The sequence below is a fragment of the Poecilia latipinna genome, unplaced genomic scaffold (assembly GCF_001443285.1).
Source record: "Poecilia latipinna isolate Pla-1442-1.1 unplaced genomic scaffold, P_latipinna-1.0 Scaffold1293, whole genome shotgun sequence".
In the NCBI taxonomy this organism is placed as follows: domain Eukaryota; kingdom Metazoa; phylum Chordata; class Actinopteri; order Cyprinodontiformes; family Poeciliidae; genus Poecilia; species Poecilia latipinna.
In genome coordinates, this window is record NW_015113909.1 from 54,178 (window position 1) to 74,212 (window position 20,035).

Consider the following 20,035-nt stretch of genomic DNA (forward strand, 5'->3'; position numbering starts at 1 on the left):
TTCCGAATAAAAGTTGCCAGAATTCTAGTTTTTCAAGTTGCGGGTCTTTTTGTCACCATTGTGGTGAAGGACAAGCAGACTGAGCTCAAAACCAGGTTTTTGACGGTTTCAAATTTAAGACTTTTCAAGACCTTTTTAAGAACATTGTGAATGAAATTTAATACCTAAATGTCGAAAGAAATGTTCAAACTATGGAGTATTACAGTAACGGCAAGAAAAATAAAAGAATGAATAAAATTATGAGAATAAAGTCACAACATTACGACTTTATTCTGGTAATATCACATTATGTTAGTATTACATTGACTTTAGTCTCAAATTTATTCTCGTAAGATGACTTTATTATGTTATTACAACTTTATTCTTGTGTTATTTTGACTTTATTCTCGTAATATTATGACTTTTTCCTTATAATCTTTAAAATGTTTTTCTTAGTATGGCTCTAACACTCTGCCGTACGAGTGATTAGTCCTGTCAAGACAAAATTTAAGACCTGTGATTCGCATATTGAAGACCAACTTTATAAAAACCAATTTAAGACATTTTGAGGCTTTGATTTTACATGCATAAATTAAAGACTTTTTAAAGATCTGTGGACACCCTGAGGCTTTTTTATGGTGCTTCTCCAGTATATGTGTCAGAGAATTCACAACAGCACAGCCTACTGAGCACTAGGACTGTTGGGTTGTTTAAATTGAAGCCATGCTGTATCAAGTACATTGCCTCCCCTTCCCCCCTCCTCTACGTACCTGAGAATGGAAGTTGCTTATAGTGGTGGTCTCAATGTCTTTCTTGCCCAGTATTTCCATTTTGACAGGTGTGTTGGGGAAGTTGAAGGCAAAGTAGTCCAAGAAGTCAGGGAGGTACGAAGCTGCGCCATGGATCACAGTCAAGGCGTAGACCGCTGCACCTTTGGGCTTCTCGGCAAAGGTCAGCTCCAGGAACTCCCGGGCGAATCCATCCATCTCAGCTGGACTGAGGCACGCCAACTCGTCAGCGTAAGCGTGCAGCACAGATCCGCCTCCGTTGGGCTGCTTCTCCTCGTGAATAAAGCGTCCATATCTGGTACCGGTCTGGAGGCAGGAGCTGCGGATGTAGTGGTCCTGATGCGAGAGGAAAGGTGTGCGGCCCATTTTGAGCGCTTGGATGTAAGGTGGACAGTTGTCGACAGGTTCTCTGCCAGGAAGTCGAGTGCTTTCTTGCTTTATGACGCCGGGCAGCTTAGCTTCAGGGTTAACAGGGACTGTGAGGTCAGCCCCAAGCCCGGTGCATACAGTCTGAACCGCTTTGGTGTGCAGATGTCGGACCTTCTTGGCACCCTGATCATCGTCACGATGCTTCTTCTTCTTTTTCTTCTTCTTCAGAAGATATTCTTCTAGTGTTAGAGACTTTCCATTTTCATTGTTGGGCACCAACTCTGAAAATACAGTTAAAAAAGTCAGGCAAAGTTAGAAAAATGGAGAGAGTTGTTTGTGTTGCTGAGAAATAAATTGGGTTAATTGCAATCAATATCTCCAAAACAATAATCAACTTCAATCTCTCAATGTCATATTTTCCTGCTATATAGCACCTCTACGACATCATAATAGGATGTCTTATTTTAAGCAATGTTTTACATAACATTTATAATTGAGGTTAGAATAAAGTATAAATGTTCGTAAAGACTAGATACAACACAAACACAATATGCATTTCAGTCATTTTATTAAAGACAAAATCAAAGTCTATCAATCAATAACTCAAACAAACTTTAATAGTGTAGCACTTTTTCTGCAAGTTTATGCCATATAAACAGTTACATGAGCCTGAAAACCTGTTAAAAAACAAACAGGTAAAGACAAATTCAAAAGAGGTTAGAAAGCCCCCAAATATCAAAATCTGTCAATGTATTAAACAGGATTAATGTAGAGAAAATATAATGTACATCCTTACTAAAGTATAACTGCAAAAAAATTAAAACAAAAATTATTTAAACACAAAGGACAGACAATGGAAAGATAAATAAAATGATAATAAACCTAATATAAAAGGTGAATAAATAAGTTAAATAAAAGCTCGTAAACAATACATATAATTTATAATAACATGAAAAGAACAAAATAATGGTACTTATATACAGCAAATAGAGGTAAATGAATGCTTAAAGATGAAATTAAAATTACTAATTTAAAATTAATTGTTCATTCACTGAAAAGAAAGGCTCATTTTAAACAGTCAGCTCAGATGTTTAAAAATGTAAACACTACTAAACTGGCTATATAATAAACTAAGCTAGCTAAAATGATCCGTTTACAAGCTACTGTTGACACATGTGATGCCGCTGGTCTTGTGTTGGTATCAAACGGCTTGTAGCCGTTAAACACTCAAATAATAAGCTCACCTTTTTTCTTCTTCAGTTCAGGAAGCTTCACGTTAGCCTCCGAGTTTTCCTTCTTCAGCTTCAGCTTGTGCTCCTTCTCCCGGTGCTTGTCTTTGAGCTCCTGCGGCTGGGCCTTCACCACTTTGAGGGGCGTGAAAGTGAAGAGCGCAGGTGGCTGAGGGGGCACGGCTCGCTTCTGAGCTGGGAAAGCGGGCTGCAGGCTCTTCTTGGTACCGTTGGTGAGACCGTGAGGGTGGTGGCCGTGGTGGTGGTGGTGGATGTGGAGAACGTGTTTATCCGTGCTGAAGTTCTGGGCTTTGGGGTTCTGCTGCAGCTGATGCGGTTGGTGGCTCCGGTTCTCGGCGTGCTGCTGCTGGTAGTTGTGATGATGATGATGGAGCTTCACCTTTTTCGCCTCTTTCTCAAATATTTCTCTTTTGTCGGCTGTCGTCGACAAATCTCTTTTCTTCTTCTTTTTCTTCTCTTTGATGAATCTGTCATAGCTGTCCCTTATCCGTTCGTCGTTCACTTTCGCACGGAGCAAGTCGACTTGAGCTGCCATCTTTGCACGTACAGTATGTTTAAAGGGCTCGGGGCCTGCACTGCGCATGCCCGCCACAATTTGTAGTTCTTATCCGAACAATTTGTAGTCAACTAAAACAATTTTGACGATGCTGCGCATGTGTTGTGGTTGCATTTTGGTTTTTGTAGTTCGCATTTGTCGCATGGCTTCTTGGGAGTTGTAGTTGAACTTGAGGTGACTGCGTGCGGCTCCGCACGCACTCTTCTCGCTCAGCTGACGTCATGGTTAATTTTATCACACCCACAAGAGGGAGTGCTTCCAGGCGGCAGACGCTGAACCGTTAGTGAACATTTACCAGCAGAAAATTAAAATAAAGAAAACATGCGGTTTAAATAAACGGTCAAGAACGTACAACCCCCCTTCCTCCCACCCACACACACACAAAAAGCAAACAATAATAATTCTAAAAAATAACACAGTTGTGGTTACCCCAAACTGAAAATTAATGTACATTTCAGAATTATACTGTGTTTTTTCAGGGAGCACAAAATGGGTTAATTATAGTAAAGAAAGTCAATGAGTCAGTAAGGAAATGTTCAAATTATGTGAAAGTATTGTTTAGTCATCAGCATACCTGTTTTTTCTGAAGTCTTCCATCTTCTCAAATGTCATCTGTATACTGGGGTACAATGACTGTTGGTGTTGAAGATTATGAAATTAACAGGATGTGTATGCTGTAAACTTTTTTACTAACATTGCCTGGTATGAGACAGAATGAAATACTTGAACTCTGATATGTTTAATCAGTAAACCTTTATTTATCAGTGCATGAACAGTATGCCATGATCAATTTATTTATTTTTTTCCACCCATTGCATAACATTTCCTATCATTTCCCTTAAAAAAATAATGGAACAATTTACATAGATTTTTTTTTCTTCATGAAGGCATTTTTTTATACAGGTGCTGTACAATTTATAAACATTTACAACTACAATGATGTCAAAACTATGACTTTTAAATATGTTGGAGCAATGCAAGGCCACAGCATCAGACATGGTAAAGATATGAACAGTAAAAATGACAGTAGCCCATCATATCAACGTGAAAACAGACAATAAATTATTCAGTGGCCTCACAGACAAACAGATGCGTTACGTCTTCATATGCAGGCAGGGGGATGATGGTTGGGGTAAAGCTATGACTTGTTTGTGCAGAGCAGAGGTTGGAGCACTAGATGTCACTCTAGTCCACAGTAGGAATACCGAAACGCTACATTTTTTCTCTTGTTGGTGGAGCACAGTTGTTGTAGTCGATGCTTTTGTAACTTTTACATAGTTTAACACCAGACTGAATCCCATTTTGATCAGACTACCAAAGAATCAGTGCAGACGTTTTCACATTATGTAGATGTGTCTGCAATCACAAACAAGCAGCTTTCATGTCAAAGCTGACGATTTAGTTGGATTCTTTTAAGGGTCTGGTTTTGTGTATAAAACAACATTGACAACCATGTTGGAAATAAATGTTAAGATTTACACTTTGAGTATAATCTACAGTAAAATATAGCACCAGTCACAATGATTGGCAGCATTGGTAAAAGATGTGTAAAAAGCCTTAAAATAAGTTTGTTTTTATTGCAGTGGGAGTATCTTAATAAGAAAATTGACGAAGAAACGTACATTTTTAGTACACCTATTTTGTGAAGAAAAACATTTTATCTAATTTAATAGTTATGCGCACCCTTAAATTTAGTCTAGATATAAAAATAAGCAGAGGTTGTTTTTTTAGTTGTTCTGTGTGTATAGAAACATTTTAGTAACCCAAATTTTTAGCTTCCTAGTGGTATAAAGACAGATAAACGGTACTTGTAGTGAGGAGGCTTGTAGGGAAGTTGGTATGTAAAGGTTATCCTTGAAGCTCTGCAGCAGAGTAAACTCTTGCTCAGATAAGAGTAAGGTTAAACTTTTTGGTGGTGTGTTTCCTGTAAAACAAAGTATAAAAATATGTAAAGAAAAAAAAACTCACAGTTAAGCAGGGTGGAGGATAGGTATGCTGTGGGCCAGAACAACATTATTATTATTATTTATATTATCATAAAGATGATTATCTTAACATGGGATGTATTTTTTTTTTTAAATATTGGTCTGAGATGATGCCTCTGCAAAACAATATTCAAAGATTTTATGGCTTTTTGCACATCTTTACCAGGAGTGCCAATGCATGCATCTGGCATTGTATATCAAATATTTGAACTAGGGTTGATGTTTTTTTGTACCTCTATTTATAATACAAATACAGATATCAAAATATTTTATGCAAATTTTAAGAAAAGGAAAGTCTGTACTTTTATCAGTCATATGACTGCTAATTTATTTATCCTAAATATGTTCAATGTTTGAGTAATCACTTTGCTAAATATTACATTTTTCAGATTAAGTACATTAAATCCTAAAGGAATAAATAAACACACATCGGCACAGTGCTGCTAACAGTCAACAACATGATGGATGACGCTGCTTACAGACCGTGAGATATCATGTAAAGTCTGAGGCTTTTAAAATGGGGATTTGTTTAAGCAATGATGTGTATCTACATGTTCGGCCTCCATCTAAGTGCACTCGACATGGACGCGTGTGAAGACTATCCTGTTTGCTTAAATTCTCACATTATTTTCACAACACAAGTACAAAAAAAAAAAAAAAAACATTAGATCTATAACCACAAGTATCTGGTCTGCTCATTGATGCATATAAAGTTTCATAGTGATCCTCCCACCAACATGGGATTTATAACTTCACATGTTCGGATGCAGTCACACAAATCACAGCTTTCATCGGCTTTTCAAAATGAAACAAAACAAAAACGTTTGTCTAATTAGATCATTTGAAGACAACTTAGGTCCCTTTGGGGACTATAACAGTGAATAAATCCTGCTCGGTTTAAAAGCTGTGAGTGCTTGAGTATGCTTGTAATCCTTCAAAAGAAAAAACACAAAAAAAAAAAAAAAAACACAGATTCCTTCATGTGGCTCGGGTAGACAGGGTGAGCACTTCATTTGGACTCCTCCAAACTGATTCACAGTGAGCGCTATCAGGAGCAGCTTCCATTTAACCGGAGTCTCTGATTGGCACAGAACAGATTTCCGTCCAAAGACCCTGCTCACAACTCATCTGACGTGGCCGTGCAGCAGAGTCAAGTACAAATACTTGTTTTATGTCAGAGATCAGCAGTTTGGTGCAAACCGTCTGAGGCAAACTGGGTGAGAAAAAAACAAACAAACAACGAGACGTATAAATGAGAAGGTATGTTGCTGGTTATATTTTGATCCGATCTTTCCGACCCGTGTTCGGTTCTCGCAAGCGAGCTTCGTCTTCATCCAGCCCTGGAGAGATTTCAGATGTCTGCATATGTGGAGTCCACGTGGGACTGGATCTTGGTCGAGCTGGGGACTTTCCACGGGCCGGGAGTGATGGGGGCCTTCTTGCTGGTGCTGGTCCCGTTGCAGTTGGGATCCTGGATGCTACTGCTAGAACCTCTGGGGTCCCTTCTGTTGGCTTGCTCAGCCGGCCCCTGATACTTGGCCTCTGGATATTCCTTTTCGGCTCTCTCTCTTCTGCCCCTTTGGCCGGTGGTGGCCGGATCGGCGTCCGACCCTGCCCTCTCCCTGTGGGATTTCTGCGCCGCTGCCTCTTTCTGAGCCCTCTTTCCCTTCTTGTGATGATCATCGGCCCCCCAACTTTTGTCTCCACTCTCTGCAGCCCCTCTCTCCTGTGGGTGAGTTGCATCCTCCCCCTTATGTCTCCAGTCTCTGACTTCCCCAGCCGGCTGTTGTCCAGCTGGGCGTCTGGGGCTCTGAGGGTCTTCTGGGTTCTTTGAATGCAGGACAGGATCATGCTCCCTCTTGGAGCCCTTCCTTGGACTTGAGGAGCGCTGGTCTTTCTGCCCAGAAGTTTTTCTTTCCTTGCTCACGTCCTCCATTGTTTTTTGGGGGTTCTGGGAATGCTCCACATTATCCATTTGACCTTCTGCCATTTTCCTGGGACTGCCAGATTTGTAGTCGCTCTGCCCAGTTTTTCTAGGGCTAGTGGAACGCCTATGGTTGTGAGTAGGGACCTGCTGTCCTCTTGATCGGTTAGCTTGTCTACCATGCTCCTGTCCAGCACCGGGCACTCTGTAATCCCCGGCTGATGGCTCATCAGGGGCAAATACTTTAGAGGAAGATGGTGACCATCCTGTGGACGGGGAAGCTGGAGATGACTGGTCATCGGATGCAGAGAGTCTCGGAAAGCTTGTCGTCGGAATGGCTACTTTGTCTTTTGTACCTGGGAAAAAATAAATAAAAATTAGAAAAACATTTCTGCTGAGCATCCAGTGGATGCTTAGACATCCATTTCAAATGATCTTAAAACTTTTTACAACTTTAAAAGGTGACATTTATTCCATATATTCCAAACAAAAAACAAAAACTTCTGCAATAGTCCAGTAAATAACAAGAAACATGGTGGTGGTAGTTGCTTTCTTTAGATGGAACTAAATGAATTTGTCAGATTTGTCCCAAAACCTTTAGGAAGCTGAAGATTAGGTAAGATTTTACTTTTCAGCATCACAGTGAATACAAGCAAACACCCAAATCAACAAGAGAAAACTTCATCTGAAGGAAAAAAAAAGGTTTGGAGTGGCCTAGACAAATCCAGAACTGAATTTGTTCGGTCACTAGAAGAGAGATGTCTCCATAATTTGGTAGATTTTTTGCAAGATAGTGAAGTCAAATATTACCAAGTCAAGATGTTGAAAGCTAATAAGGTTCTATCAAAAGAGTCTGGGTGCTGCTTTTGATTTAACAACTTGCTAGCTTATGGTTGTGCAATCATAGGCAATCACATATAGCAGAACTGAATAAATTAAATATTATTTAAGGTTGAAAATGTTTCATTCTCTCTTTGGATATAAAAAAACGCAAGCATTTTGCTAGGGGTGTCTAAACTTTTGAGAGCCACTCTGACACTACTGCAGGGATTCAAGCATCATGTAAAATGAACAAATAAAAAACATCATGCAACAGAAGCAGTATCACACTTTCTGCAATAAGCCTTTGCAATCTCCATCTAAATATTGGCCTAGCTTCAGATATGCATCAGCTGGAAGGGTGCTAGGGTTCACCCGGGACTGACGTTTCAATTTTCCACCGAGCTGATAAGAAGCGCACAGCCGTGGCTCTGAGCTGATATTGGCAGCACAAAAATTCAAGAGAGGAACAAAAAAAAAAAGAAAGAAAAAAAGCCGAGCGATGGATCTAGCGGCGCTGAAATGAGCTTTTTGGATTTCTCGGAGCAGCAACTCATACGAATTATTTCTTCTTCTTGTCTTTGAAATTAAAAGGCTGATGCCAGTGAATGCACACAGATCCTGTTATCACCTGACACTCTTTGATCAATAACAGATTAAGAACTTCTCCGCAGTTTTTCTCTTTTATAGAACGGAAGAGGCATTGTGGACACATTCTGGTTCTTTTTTACCACAGGACTCACTGCTTTACAATCAAGAGTAATACATGTAGAGCTATGCAAATGTATTAATAACTCCTGACATGTTATAACCACCAACTTTAATATATTTTTCCTTTGGATACTGGATTGGACAATGGATCCGCAATGGATCTCTGCAACTCTTCCAGACATATGCGTGAATACATATGTACGCCACACTTTTCAGATTTTTATATCGTTGAAATATTAAAAACTGTGTATCATTTTCCTTTGCAAGTCTATCACACAAAATCACACTGACACTTAGAAACATTCAAGGGATGTCAAAACTTTTGCACGACACTGTACCCATTTCAGTTAACATAAAAGTACACAACAGACAGCACTTGGAATCTGAGAGACTTGAAAATTAGAGGCAAAAAGTTTTACCAAGTTTATTAGAGACAGACCGAGAAAAGCAGTGAGGCCTTTAGTGATGTTCTGGTTTCATGTAGAAGCACAGGGTGGAAGAAGAGTTGGAACCTATAGGAGGAAGAGATAAAAAGGTAGAAACAGACAGCCGTGCCAGAGAGGAAACACAGAGAAAGCAAGGAGGATAAACAGCACAACAGGCAGACTGAGTTAGAAGTTGTGGATGAGAATGATAAGAGAGAGAGGTTAAAGAGAAGCCTGAAACTCATGCATGTGAATCTGGATGCAGCATCCTGCCAAACATATCGCTCTAATGTATGCCTGGTTAATGCTGTGGATCTGATGTGTGTGCAGGCGGATGGATGCTGGGACTCACTGTGATCTGGAACGAGGCCCTGGCCGGGTCGGAGCAGCAGGTGAACCTTGTTGCCCCCTGCCTGGATCAGCTCGATGGCCCGAGTGTGTGTGATGCCCTGAGTGGCCTCGCCATTGATCTCCACGATCTGATCCCCGACCTGAAATTACAATAGTTTCAGTTTACAAGCATACTTCCCATGCTTTCACTATGGCCACAAGTTTATGATGATTGGATGGATGGATGGATGGATGGATGGATGGATGGATGGATGGATGGATGGATGGATGGATGGATGGATGGATGGATGGATGGATGGATGGATGTCAAACAAGTGTTGTAATACAGAGATATTTAAGAGATACTTTTTCCTCTCTTCATAAATACACTAATCACATTCCACACTATTCCAGGATGCAGAGAAACCTTGATCAGTGTGTTATTTATTAGGATCAGCCTGTGGTACCACCTGGTTTATCAGGATGTCAGAGAAACATTGTTAAACCAACTCACATGTATCCGTCCATCTTTAAGAGCAGGCCCTTCCTCGGCCAGGCGCAGGATGTACAGGCCCATGTTGTACTCCTTTCCTCCTCTCAGACTGAAGCCGAAGCCCCGCTGACTGCGCTCCAGCTCCACCACAAAGCAGCCCTTGTAGTTCCAACACAAGGAAGCGAGCTTTGTTACCTCAGGAACCTTGCAACAAAAGCTGAATAGGTGCAATTCTGGCTCTAGTTTTACCTGTTTGGGTCCAGATGTGGCGATTGCTCCCATCTCGTTCGGTTGGAGAGAGTTCCTCATCTCAGACTCAGCGGCCCTACCACAGAGAAGACAGCAAACATGTTATAATGAGACACAAAACAGAAGAAACACTGGAAGACTAGATTAAAACAAGAAGTGGTGTTAATATCTACACACTTCCATGTTGTGATTACAGCAGTGTAGCCTCTCTCTGTTGCTTTCATTACAGCATGTACTGAGAACTATAAATCCTTCAAAGAGCTGTGTTGCTTTTACATTTCCGTGACAGATAACAGCGGCACGCTTTAATGCTTCGAAGAGCTCATTACAATGCCTTTGTGGGAACTTTGCTGTGCTGACACTCCATCTGAAGAGCTGAGAAACTCTCTGCGCCGAGCAGAGTTTGCTCACTTCAGACTGCCAAGCCGAAGCCGACAGCCGCTGCTCATATCTGAGCCCGAGCTGAGCCGAAGCCAAGGCATGCTCTGGTGATTAAAAAAGGCATTAATGCAAAGTCCAAATGAAGCCACTGAAAAGGGATTGAGGATTCTCGCACAGGTAATCTTGTTTGAAGAAAGTTTACAAAGAAAGAAAGCCCGTTCATTAATCCTTCGCCTTTTGGTTTCCTCTCTATCCAAGGAGTGACCACTGGGGGATTCTCTGTGCTCTTCGGTAACAAGACGTGTTCAGGCCACAGGAGATGATAATGAGCCCCATGGTGGTGCAGAAACAGACGAGCGTTGTGACTTTGGGAGGTAATTTGTGATTTCAAGTGGAAGAACCGGCAGTGGACCGTCTCGTGTCTCGGTGTGGGTTTACAAGTTTCTCTGATTCAACACAGTGTTGTGATAGACATGAGCTCTATGAAACATCTTTTACATAGAAATATGAAAGATACAAAAAGCAGGAAACAAATTAACAGAAGTTTGGGAGCTTCTGTTGAACCTTTAGTTTGATGTCTAAAAGCAACACCTTTGCTTGAGTTTACAAAACCTTCAGCAGTGAAGTTAAGCCATTTTAATTAGCCCCAAGGTGCTTAAAACAACATGTAGGTCATAAAACTGTCAAAATAATACATTTACAGTTGAAATGAGATGTATAAAAACAAGCATCATATTTTTTTCTTGTCTTACATTAAACCAGAAAAAGCTCACTCTTCTGTTTTATTATGAAAACATAGTTTTGCAAAATTGTTTTTTTTTTTTTGTTGCAAAATTCACATTTTGCATGTCTTTATCCTTCTAGTTTTGTCTCAACTTATTTTTGAAATACTTTTCTGCTCAAGCCGACTTAACCTATTGCATATCGCTGTGTGTTACTCTACCTGTCTAGATGACTGGAAGGCTGTTGGCCCATGGCTCTATGTTGGTTTGAAGGACTGTGCTTTACTGAATTTGTTCCAGATGGAGGAGCGCCGTCTATAAGAACAGAGGAAGCATCAACAGTCCTGTTAGCCCATTAGCAAAAGAAAGAAGAAGGGACACCCTCCTAATTAGCCGGACAGAAACCAGAGTAACGCCTGATTACCTTCTTCAGGCACGACCGTCAGCGTGACTGTGTTTCCGGCATCCTTTATGAGCTGAACGATGTCGTTGTGCGACAGCTCCATGATGGACTGGCCGTTGACAGCAGATATACGGTCCCCCACCTTCATGCGACCTATGCGGTCCGTGGGGCTCCCCTCGATAATACGACCGATTTTGTGCGGTATGACTGTCATAAAAAAAGATGAAAGGAAAAACTCTGACTTTTAGCATGTTTCTACAGCAATGATTCAATTATGTGCATCATGATTCTACCTCCAAAGAGAATATGTCACAGAATAGCAATGTCTGATATTTCCGTAAAGGTAAAGAACTATTTTGTCTCGTCAGCTGTGGTTCTAGCACTGTAATAACAAGGCCGTGTTTATTGGAATGAAGTTTATTGAAATCGAGCCACAAACAATCCCTTTCAGAAGAAGTCAAATTAGGCGGCCTGTTCATTGAATGCACCATTCTTCATGACGTTTGCAGTCGAAGGTAAGCCCAGTGATGCTGTGATAAGCTGTGAAAGCTGTGCTTTCCTGGAATGCGTGACTGACAAAGCTTTTATTGCCATTTACTTTGCATCATCTCTTTTTTCTTTCATCCTCTGGAAATTATGCCTGTCCCAGTGAGTTTGTGTTTAACTCTCTTTTATGAATCACTGACAGAGCAACTACTGCCATTACCTCTGGTTCTCTTTTCTGAATGGAATCATTAATAGAGTAATTTCTGAGTAATTATCATATATTAGGGCTGCAACTATAATTATTTTTAGCAATTTGTTATTCTATCAGTTATTCAGACTGATAATCAATTAATCACAAAAACTGACATATTCTGCAGAATTTTCATTGAATCACTTATTCATTTTTATATGATATTATAAATAAAAGATGCAAAAAAGAAAATGAATCAATTCCTTTTTTAAATAAGAAAATAAAAAATTTGATTGGCTAAAATGCTATAAAATTTGCATTTTAGGCAAATGTTCAACTGTATATGCCTTCAGTATTTGTAGCAAAAAATGCATCTGCAGCTAAAAAAAAAAACAAAAACAAAAAAACTTCTTACTCTACCATGTCAACATTTAATCCGTTTCTACTTAACTTAACATTAATGTCATGTAGGGATAATTTGGTGATTATTTTTGGTTTAACTGATTAATAATTTGATAGCAAAAGATTTTTAATAGGATTTTCAACCAGGTCCACATTGAAATGAATGGATTTGACACACTTGGAGTCTATATAGATGGGGCTAAATTGGACTTTTGGTTGTAAGCTGTTGCTATAATAAGAAACGTGATGTAAGCATTTCCTGATCTACTGCTGTGTTGATTTGCATCAATTCTAAATCTGATCTATGAAAACAAAAACAACATGCGTGCGTCGTGCTTGTGTTTGCTCCACACCTCCAGGTGGGGGTTTGTTCTTTGATGTGAGGATAACAAAACCAAAGCCCTCATTGTCTTTCCGCTGCAGGGTAACATCAAAGCTCTCTGGTCTGGGGAGGTGAGCAGGCTGGACGGCGTTTGGCGCCTCAACGCGAGGCACTTTGGGAGAGCTGTTGACCAGAGCCGAGGCCACCTGCTGAGGCTGCTGGCCGCTCTCTTCCTCTTCGCCACCCTCTGAGGAATGACAAAACAAAAACAAGACAATGTTTGTCAGATACAGGCTAGTCCGTACAGACCGGTTTAAATATCAACAGAACTTCAGGGCCACCTGTAAATGACTAATTGGTTGTACGGCATTTAAAATCAAATAACATTGTAAGAAATAAATGTACATAAAAATGAGAGAAAATCCAAATAATTTCTATTCTTTTTCATTATGTGTTTAAATCACAGATTATATTTTGATATTTCTTAATTTGTTTCAGAATTTTTGTTGTGGAATCCATCGTCAAATAATTAAAACTGTCTTCTAAATAATCAATAACTTTGATTGGTTTGGTCACACATTCTATAAAATAAATTATTGATAAACAGCAACACAGGGGCACGAAATAGTCAAATGAAACAGAATTATATATTTTCTCATTTTATTTTCTAATTGCCTTTTATATACATTTTAAAAGAAATATTAATAACTGTGTTTATATTCAGTTTTATTTATAACATCACATATATTGGTATATTTTACAAACTTATGTAGGTGTTAAATTTGTGCTTTTGGTCCTCAGGAGATTCATTGCTTCTTTTGAGCAGAGAACAAATCTAAAGAAACTGACGTGAAAAAAAGAATGTGAAAAAAAATAAAATAATAAAAACAACAGACAACAGTTATTTGAAATAGCTGAAGAGGATTCAACTCAGTCCCTCTTTGTTGAATGCTTGCTTTGTAATCTTTAACCAGCCTCTTCATCTTTCCAAAACCCAGCAATAAAAGCAGAGAGTCCTCATGACAGATGCTTATTTTCTGCACAGTCATTAGAAAAAGTGCTCCTGCTACGGATAAAGTGGCTATTTGCGGGTTTAAACCGGCCTTATTTCAGCAGGAGGTATGAGCTGCTGCAGAAACACTTTCAGAAAGTACTTTGAGATGTAAATCAGCTCAGCTTTTTAATGTCGCAACAAAGCAACCATCTTATTTCAGCCTTTTTGTAAAATAGTTTTAATATCTTTAATGAAATCAAATTAAATGCACTTCTTTCAAAAGGTAGAGAAAATGCCTTCAAAGCAGAAAGTCATCGTTTTAATCAAACTTCATTTATTCCTATTTTTTTCCAACAGGGAAGTCACCCAGAGCAAATTTAAAGGATTACCGAGCAAATCCAACATCAAAGCCTTTTCCCCGAGGTTTTCCTCCAGCATGCTGATCTGAGGCAAATGAGGAGATGAAGGAACTGTGCTGCGAGTGCCCTCGGAGGAATGCAGAGCTGATTATACACAGCAGACCTACCTGTGTGTGTCAGCTTCCGGCGGACGGTCAGCATGACTTGGCCGTTCCGGGCGGCGTTGGTCATCAGTTCCAGCACTTGTTTGTGCGACTTGCCCTTAACGGGAACGCCGTCTATACACAGCAGCTCATCTCCGGCCCGCAAACGGCCGTCCTTCTCGGCTGCGCCGAGTGGCACAATGGCGCCGATGTACACCTGAAGAAGAAATCAAAAATGATCTGCGCTAGAAAGAGCACATCGACTGGTTGATGTGATTATTAGGAGTTTATATTAATTGATAATCTATTTTGTTTGTGTTTTTGGAAACTTCCAATCATCACACATAATTTGTGCAACTCACCGGTTGATCTGGCCCCTCGCCACCCAGGACTCTGAAGCCAAAGCCCGACTCTTGGTTCCGTTTGATGAAGACGTCCAGGTCCTTGGTATTAGGTGCTGAAGACAGGAAAGAAATAAGAAGAGATGGAAAGTTTTCACCAGGGTCAAAAATGATTCATTTGGAAAAATCACATACATCAAGAAATCACGCTATAGAACACAGTTTATTATCTGTCAGTACAATTTTTAGTCTACGTTTCAGACTAAATATCCATATATCTTCTTCGTCTTATCTGAGATCAGATCGTGGAGCTAACAAGTCCTGGGGGAAACCCAAAGATCCCTGTTCCAAGCTACACTCTCCAGCTTTCTGTTAGGAATCCCAGGGGGTTCCAGTGCTTGAAGGGATATGTAGTTTATCTTGTTTTCCCCTGGGGTTTCCTCCCAGCGGTGCGCGCTTGGAAACCTCTGAATGGTGGCATCCTGGTCACATAACTGAACTCAGAGATACTTTGGTCACACCACACGAAGTGCTACAATGTCACTCTGACAACAGCACCTCTGACATTGCTTCTCAGAGAGTGCGACTCAAACTAATTATTTTCAACCTGTGATGTGCAAAAAATGAACAACAGAAATCTAAGAAGCAATTTAAAAGGAAACTGAACATTTAGGCTGCAAGAGAGCCAGAGAAAGCAAGACTTTAGGCAGATTAGAAGAATATTATTTGGAGTGAAACAGAGTTTCCGCTTTTTGAGCTTTGGCTCGAGTTTATCATGGAACCTGCTGGATTTGGACATTTTTACAGCCTTTTGGAAATGTCAGAGTTGAAGTAAGGATCTACCATCTCTAAGGAAAACACATGGAAACTGCTATTTTGCAACTTAAAGGTGAAATTGGTATTGGCAGGTAAAAGTACAAAAACTGAAGATTGCTATACTGATTTGCTCATTTTTATCTAAAGCTTGAATATCGAAGCGATTTTAAATCTCCAGAAGAGACTTTTGTAACTTCCAGGCGGGTTTGGATCAACCTCACATATCCAACCAATGAAATACATTGCAAAGCTGATTAGAGAGATGCTCAAGTAGGGCTGAAAAAGTTCTGTCATCAACTTACGCTTGCTGTCTAGCATAGCTTTGGACTTGAGGTAGAGCTCAGACGGGTCCGGTTTGGGAGAAGACGACCGCAGGGTGTTGGTAGACACAGGGAGCGCGTTGGAGAGCACCTCCGGCTGACTGAGGGTCTCTGTGCTGTTCGCCATCTCCTGCCGCTGCTGCAGCTGCACGACGGGCTGCGAGGCCGGGTGCGGCAGCTGGTGGGAGACGGCGTGCGGAGGATGCTGGAGGCTGTGCTGGGACGTAGCGTGGGGCATGCTAGCTCTCTCCTGCCACACACAACAGGAGGAAAGGGTAAACAGATGTGCAAGTCCTCAGGTGGGTGAAACATCCATTAGTTGTGGCACATTTTCAGATAACTTGGAACATATACAGTAACAACAGCAATAACAGATCATTTATCTAAGTGGTTCAAGTCTAAATATAGGATGGATTTAGTTACCAAGAAATAAAAAATCCCCCAAATAGCACAACCGAGCAGAATGATACTGCATTTCACCAACAAAGCAGAGTGAGTAAGCCTGTTTCTGCCTCATCTCCTCTCTATTTTCAAAGCGCAGCACAGAGGAGCAGCACAGTGACAAGCTGTTGAACGAGGCATATCATCTTACAACACCCAAGCACAGGATGATGTTAAGTTGCTGTTTGCACGGAACATGTGTGTTTACCCACACGCAACTCCAGAAATAACAACCTGGATAATGCAGGTTGCCTGAATAATGCAGCATTGCTTGTGGGAGGCAGCGATAAAGCAAACCAGAAAAAATAATGGTTTCTATTTTGTAATCCAACAGAAAATGGGTTTTCTATTACATCATTTTTTATGAGAAAACTGATAAAAAAAAGTGTTTTACTTACAGGTTTTAGTGATTTCACAGGAGAAGTTTGACCTGTCAGCAGAGAGGTGAAAGTGAAGGTTAAATCCTTAAGAAAACATAGCCAACACATTATGAAATATATAACGATGACAAAAGGTGAGAATCATAAAAATCTTAGTTACAGGTTTTGTGTGTTTATCCCATTTCTCTGTTCTCACCTGTACCAGACATGTTTTCAGTACTTTCCTCTCCGCTTCTCTCAAGTTTCAAATGAGAGGGGTGTGGAAAGCAATGTGTAATATTACCACCAGGGGTCAGTAGGCTCAAGTATTACTGATGTTTGATGTGTAATTATAAGAGGAGGGCCAAAGAAGACCTGGAGCCGTGGGAAAACATCCACTGCTCTCTGGGTGAAACCAGCCACCTGTTGCTGCAAATGCAACCCAGAGGCGCTGAAGCTGTCCGGTTTTTCACAAAAATCATCCCAGACTGTGGTTTGCATTTGATCAGTAGTTTTTCTTAGTGGTGCTTCACATTTGTTTCCATTTGTAGATATTGTAATATTTCCTTGGAAGTCTATCCACCGTCTTCTTTGTTCCCCATTTGGTCCACCAGATGCTTTCCTTGCCTGTTTATCCCCGCCCAGTTCATTTACTTTGTTTGAACTATTCAGGTGTGGATTCATGCTTGGGCTAATTTGGATTTCCTGCCTCCGCAGTGCCTCCATTTGTTCCTTTGTTCAATAAGCTAATTAATGTATGTTAATTTTCCATCTGCTTCCTTCAGTCTGCACATCTGCATTTTTGTTCCGCCACAAATAAATTTGTTAAAATGCGCAGTATGTTGTGTTAAAACATACAATTGTATGTTTATTAAAACATGTTTATATTAATAATATACAACTCTGGAAAAAATTAAGAGACCAATTAAAATGATCAGTTTCTCTGATTTGACTTTTTATAGGTATATGTGAGTAAAATGAACATTGTTCTTTTATTCTACGAACTATTGTTTCCCAAATTCCAAGCAAAACTTTAGTTTTAATTTGAAGAAAATGAGAAATGGTTAAAATACCAAAAATAAAAAATAAAAAATAAATGCAGTGCTTTCATACCTCAAATAATGCAAAGAAAACAAGTTCATATTCATTTAGAAACAACAATACTAATGTTTTAACTCAGGAAGAGTTCAGAAATAAATATTTGGTGGGCTCTTAATTTTTTCCAGAGCTGTATTTATATTATCAAAAACATAAAGTTTAAATGTTTTTCTATGGAATAAAGTTTAAATAGAAAACATTTTTCTTTAGCAAGGACAGAGAAGCTGCTAAAGCTGATGAGAAAATGGATGAAGTTAAATACGGGAGCAGAAAACCAGATAGAGGCTGCAAAAGATAAGCAAATGGGGCAAAGGTCAACCTTTTAGCAGGACGGAGGACCTAAACACACGGCCAACACAACAATTGGATGGTTGAAACCAAATTATATTCATGTGTCAGAATGGCCCAGTCAAAGCTCAGACATTAATTCAAGTTAAAATCTGTTCAAAGACTTGAAAACAAATGCTCACAAATGTTCTATGTCGAATCTGACTGAGCTTGAGATGTTTCTCAAATAGGAAAGAGTAAAACCTTTTGTAATTTTTCTTGGACTCCATCGTAATTCTCTACTTTGTGTTGGTCCATCACATAAAATCTCAATGAAACACTCTGACATTTGTGTGAAAGGGTGTGAATATTTTTACAAGGCACTGTAGCTTCATTTCAGTATGAAAATCTTCACAATTTTCCGAATTTACTTCCCATCATCTGTAATTCTGACTGCTGGTTGAAACTGAAACCAATCCTAATCCGAGCCTTTGGGGGTCCTGTGAGAAACCTCAGCAGCATTTCATCTTTGATTTCTGGAAAGCTGTGATCCTATGCTTTCCTAAAGCTGTGACACACACACACACACAGACACACGCACTCACACATGCAGCATATGCACGTGTGCGATTAATGCAGATACACGACAAACCCCCGGGAGCGTAGAACAGAACCCGGCTCAGCGCATCTGATATGTGGGTGCAACACTGATCTCCTGAATCTGGGCTATACTGCACTGCAGCAAAGGCAAAAAAAAGGAACAAGCCCTTCAAATCAGGGAAAGCATGAAGCAAGAAGACAGGCGGTGATTACCCACCACGCTCTGCCTACTCTCTTTCTTTCTCTCATGGCAGCAAGTGGTTCAGTGAAGCTGCCATCTCTTCCGAACGCAGCTCCCTCCCATGTGACCGAGCTCCACTTCCTCCCCGTTTGGGAAGGTGCACAGTGGATGATGCAGAGCTGGCGTGGACCAGAGCGTGAAATTGCTTTATTAAACACTGGGAGAGTCCGTGTATTCAAGCAAGACAGGCAGCACGCAATCCGTCCTGTCATTTATAAATTAAAACATTGTACACAGTACAGGAACTTTCATCTCCTCTACAGCTGATAGGTCTCAGACAACAGGAAGGATAATGTCAGCGTCTCCTCGGGAATTAATTTTAAAAGCAGTCTGGGAATTTTGTTTATTGTTTTTTCTTTTTGATGGCAGAAAAAAGTGAGTCAAAAGCACAAAGCAGAAAAGAAATCTGCAGGGGGATTAAAAGGATTTCAGAAGAATTGGAATAAACTGTCACCTTGCCTCCAGGCTGTAATACCTGTGCGCTGTCTGAACATGATACTTGTAGATTAACATTCAGAAAGATTTCACAGCGTGTCCCAGCTGTGGTGCTACCAACTTACCACCTGAGTCTACTGGCTTAGCACCAAAATACATTAGATCTGTTGTTTTTGTATCAACCTTGTATCTGCATCCCAGAACCAGAACCAAACACTGAGAAACAGCATTCAGCTGCTCCGCACCACAGATCTGGAACAAACTTCCAGAAAACTGCTCAACCGTCAAAACATTGAGTTCCTTTAAACAAAGACAAAAACCCACCTGTTTAGAGTTGTCTTTGATTAGTAGTAAGTGGAACATTAATAAACATATTTGATGTATATTTGCTTGATGATTTTGATGATGGCATTTGACAAATTGCATTGTTTATTACTAATCTCATAATCGTTGACTGTCTGTTTTTTAGCCAGGTAAAAACCAACCCCTTGTTCTATGTGTTGCTTCATACAGAGGGTCTGGACTCTCGCTATAGAGAAACAATTGCTTCCTGGAAGAGTGGACTCTGTCGAGGTTTTAAATTTTGCCCAATCGCTAATGTTTGCCTGTGGTGTATGTAACGCACAGGTTCGACACTACGAAGCTTACTGAAAATTGCCTGCACTGCAAATAACCATCCTCCACTGAGAAGAGAGAAGTGCTGAGCCGAGCAAGATGGCTGTTGATGTTAATTCAATATTGGGAAGCATGACCAACATGGACTGAATGGCTTTGTTCACGTTCTCCGCTGCAATTGCTTACAACCACAGGCAGACTACAAACAGTGTAAAAGATTTA

The 20,035-nt window shown here is 40.2% G+C and overlaps 2 protein-coding genes and 1 long non-coding RNA gene across 5 annotated transcripts in view; 1 reads left to right on the top strand and 2 right to left on the bottom strand.

The window, feature by feature from the left end:
• Positions 1-3,187, bottom strand: part of rsbn1 (round spermatid basic protein 1) — a 12,745-nt gene extending 9,558 nt beyond the window's left edge. The window contains exons 1-2 of the mRNA XM_015055057.1: positions 2,381-3,187; positions 750-1,417 (exon numbers count right to left, since the gene is read on the bottom strand). Coding sequence (XP_014910543.1) covers positions 750-1,417; positions 2,381-2,969 — 1,257 coding nt within the window. The 5' untranslated portion in view covers positions 2,970-3,187. The remainder of the gene's footprint in view (positions 1-749; positions 1,418-2,380) is intronic.
• Positions 1-14,795, top strand: part of LOC106961371 (uncharacterized) — a 22,642-nt gene extending 7,847 nt beyond the window's left edge. The window contains exon 3 of the long non-coding RNA XR_001427756.1: positions 14,783-14,795. This is a non-coding gene — a long non-coding RNA (uncharacterized LOC106961371). The remainder of the gene's footprint in view (positions 1-14,782) is intronic.
• The window catches only part of magi3a (membrane associated guanylate kinase, WW and PDZ domain containing 3a), a 128,338-nt gene continuing 111,979 nt past the window's right edge, over positions 3,677-20,035 (bottom strand). The window contains exons 11-22 of one of the 3 annotated variants that reach the window (XM_015055054.1): positions 16,597-16,628; positions 15,740-16,007; positions 14,643-14,737; positions 14,305-14,497; positions 12,816-13,031; positions 11,406-11,591; positions 11,203-11,296; positions 9,879-9,954; positions 9,651-9,788; positions 9,159-9,297; positions 8,821-8,893; positions 7,124-7,207 (exon numbers count right to left, since the gene is read on the bottom strand). In XM_015055054.1, the coding sequence (XP_014910540.1) occupies positions 8,841-8,893; positions 9,159-9,297; positions 9,651-9,788; positions 9,879-9,954; positions 11,203-11,296; positions 11,406-11,591; positions 12,816-13,031; positions 14,305-14,497; positions 14,643-14,737; positions 15,740-16,007; positions 16,597-16,628 (1,490 nt within the window). In that variant the 3' untranslated portion in view covers positions 7,124-7,207; positions 8,821-8,840. Of the gene's footprint in view, positions 7,208-8,818; positions 8,894-9,158; positions 9,298-9,650; positions 9,789-9,878; positions 9,955-11,202; positions 11,297-11,405; positions 11,592-12,815; positions 13,032-14,304; positions 14,498-14,642; positions 14,738-15,739; positions 16,008-16,596; positions 16,629-20,035 lie in introns of those variants that run through there. The other 2 variants (XM_015055052.1, XM_015055053.1) reach the window with 2 other exon arrangements.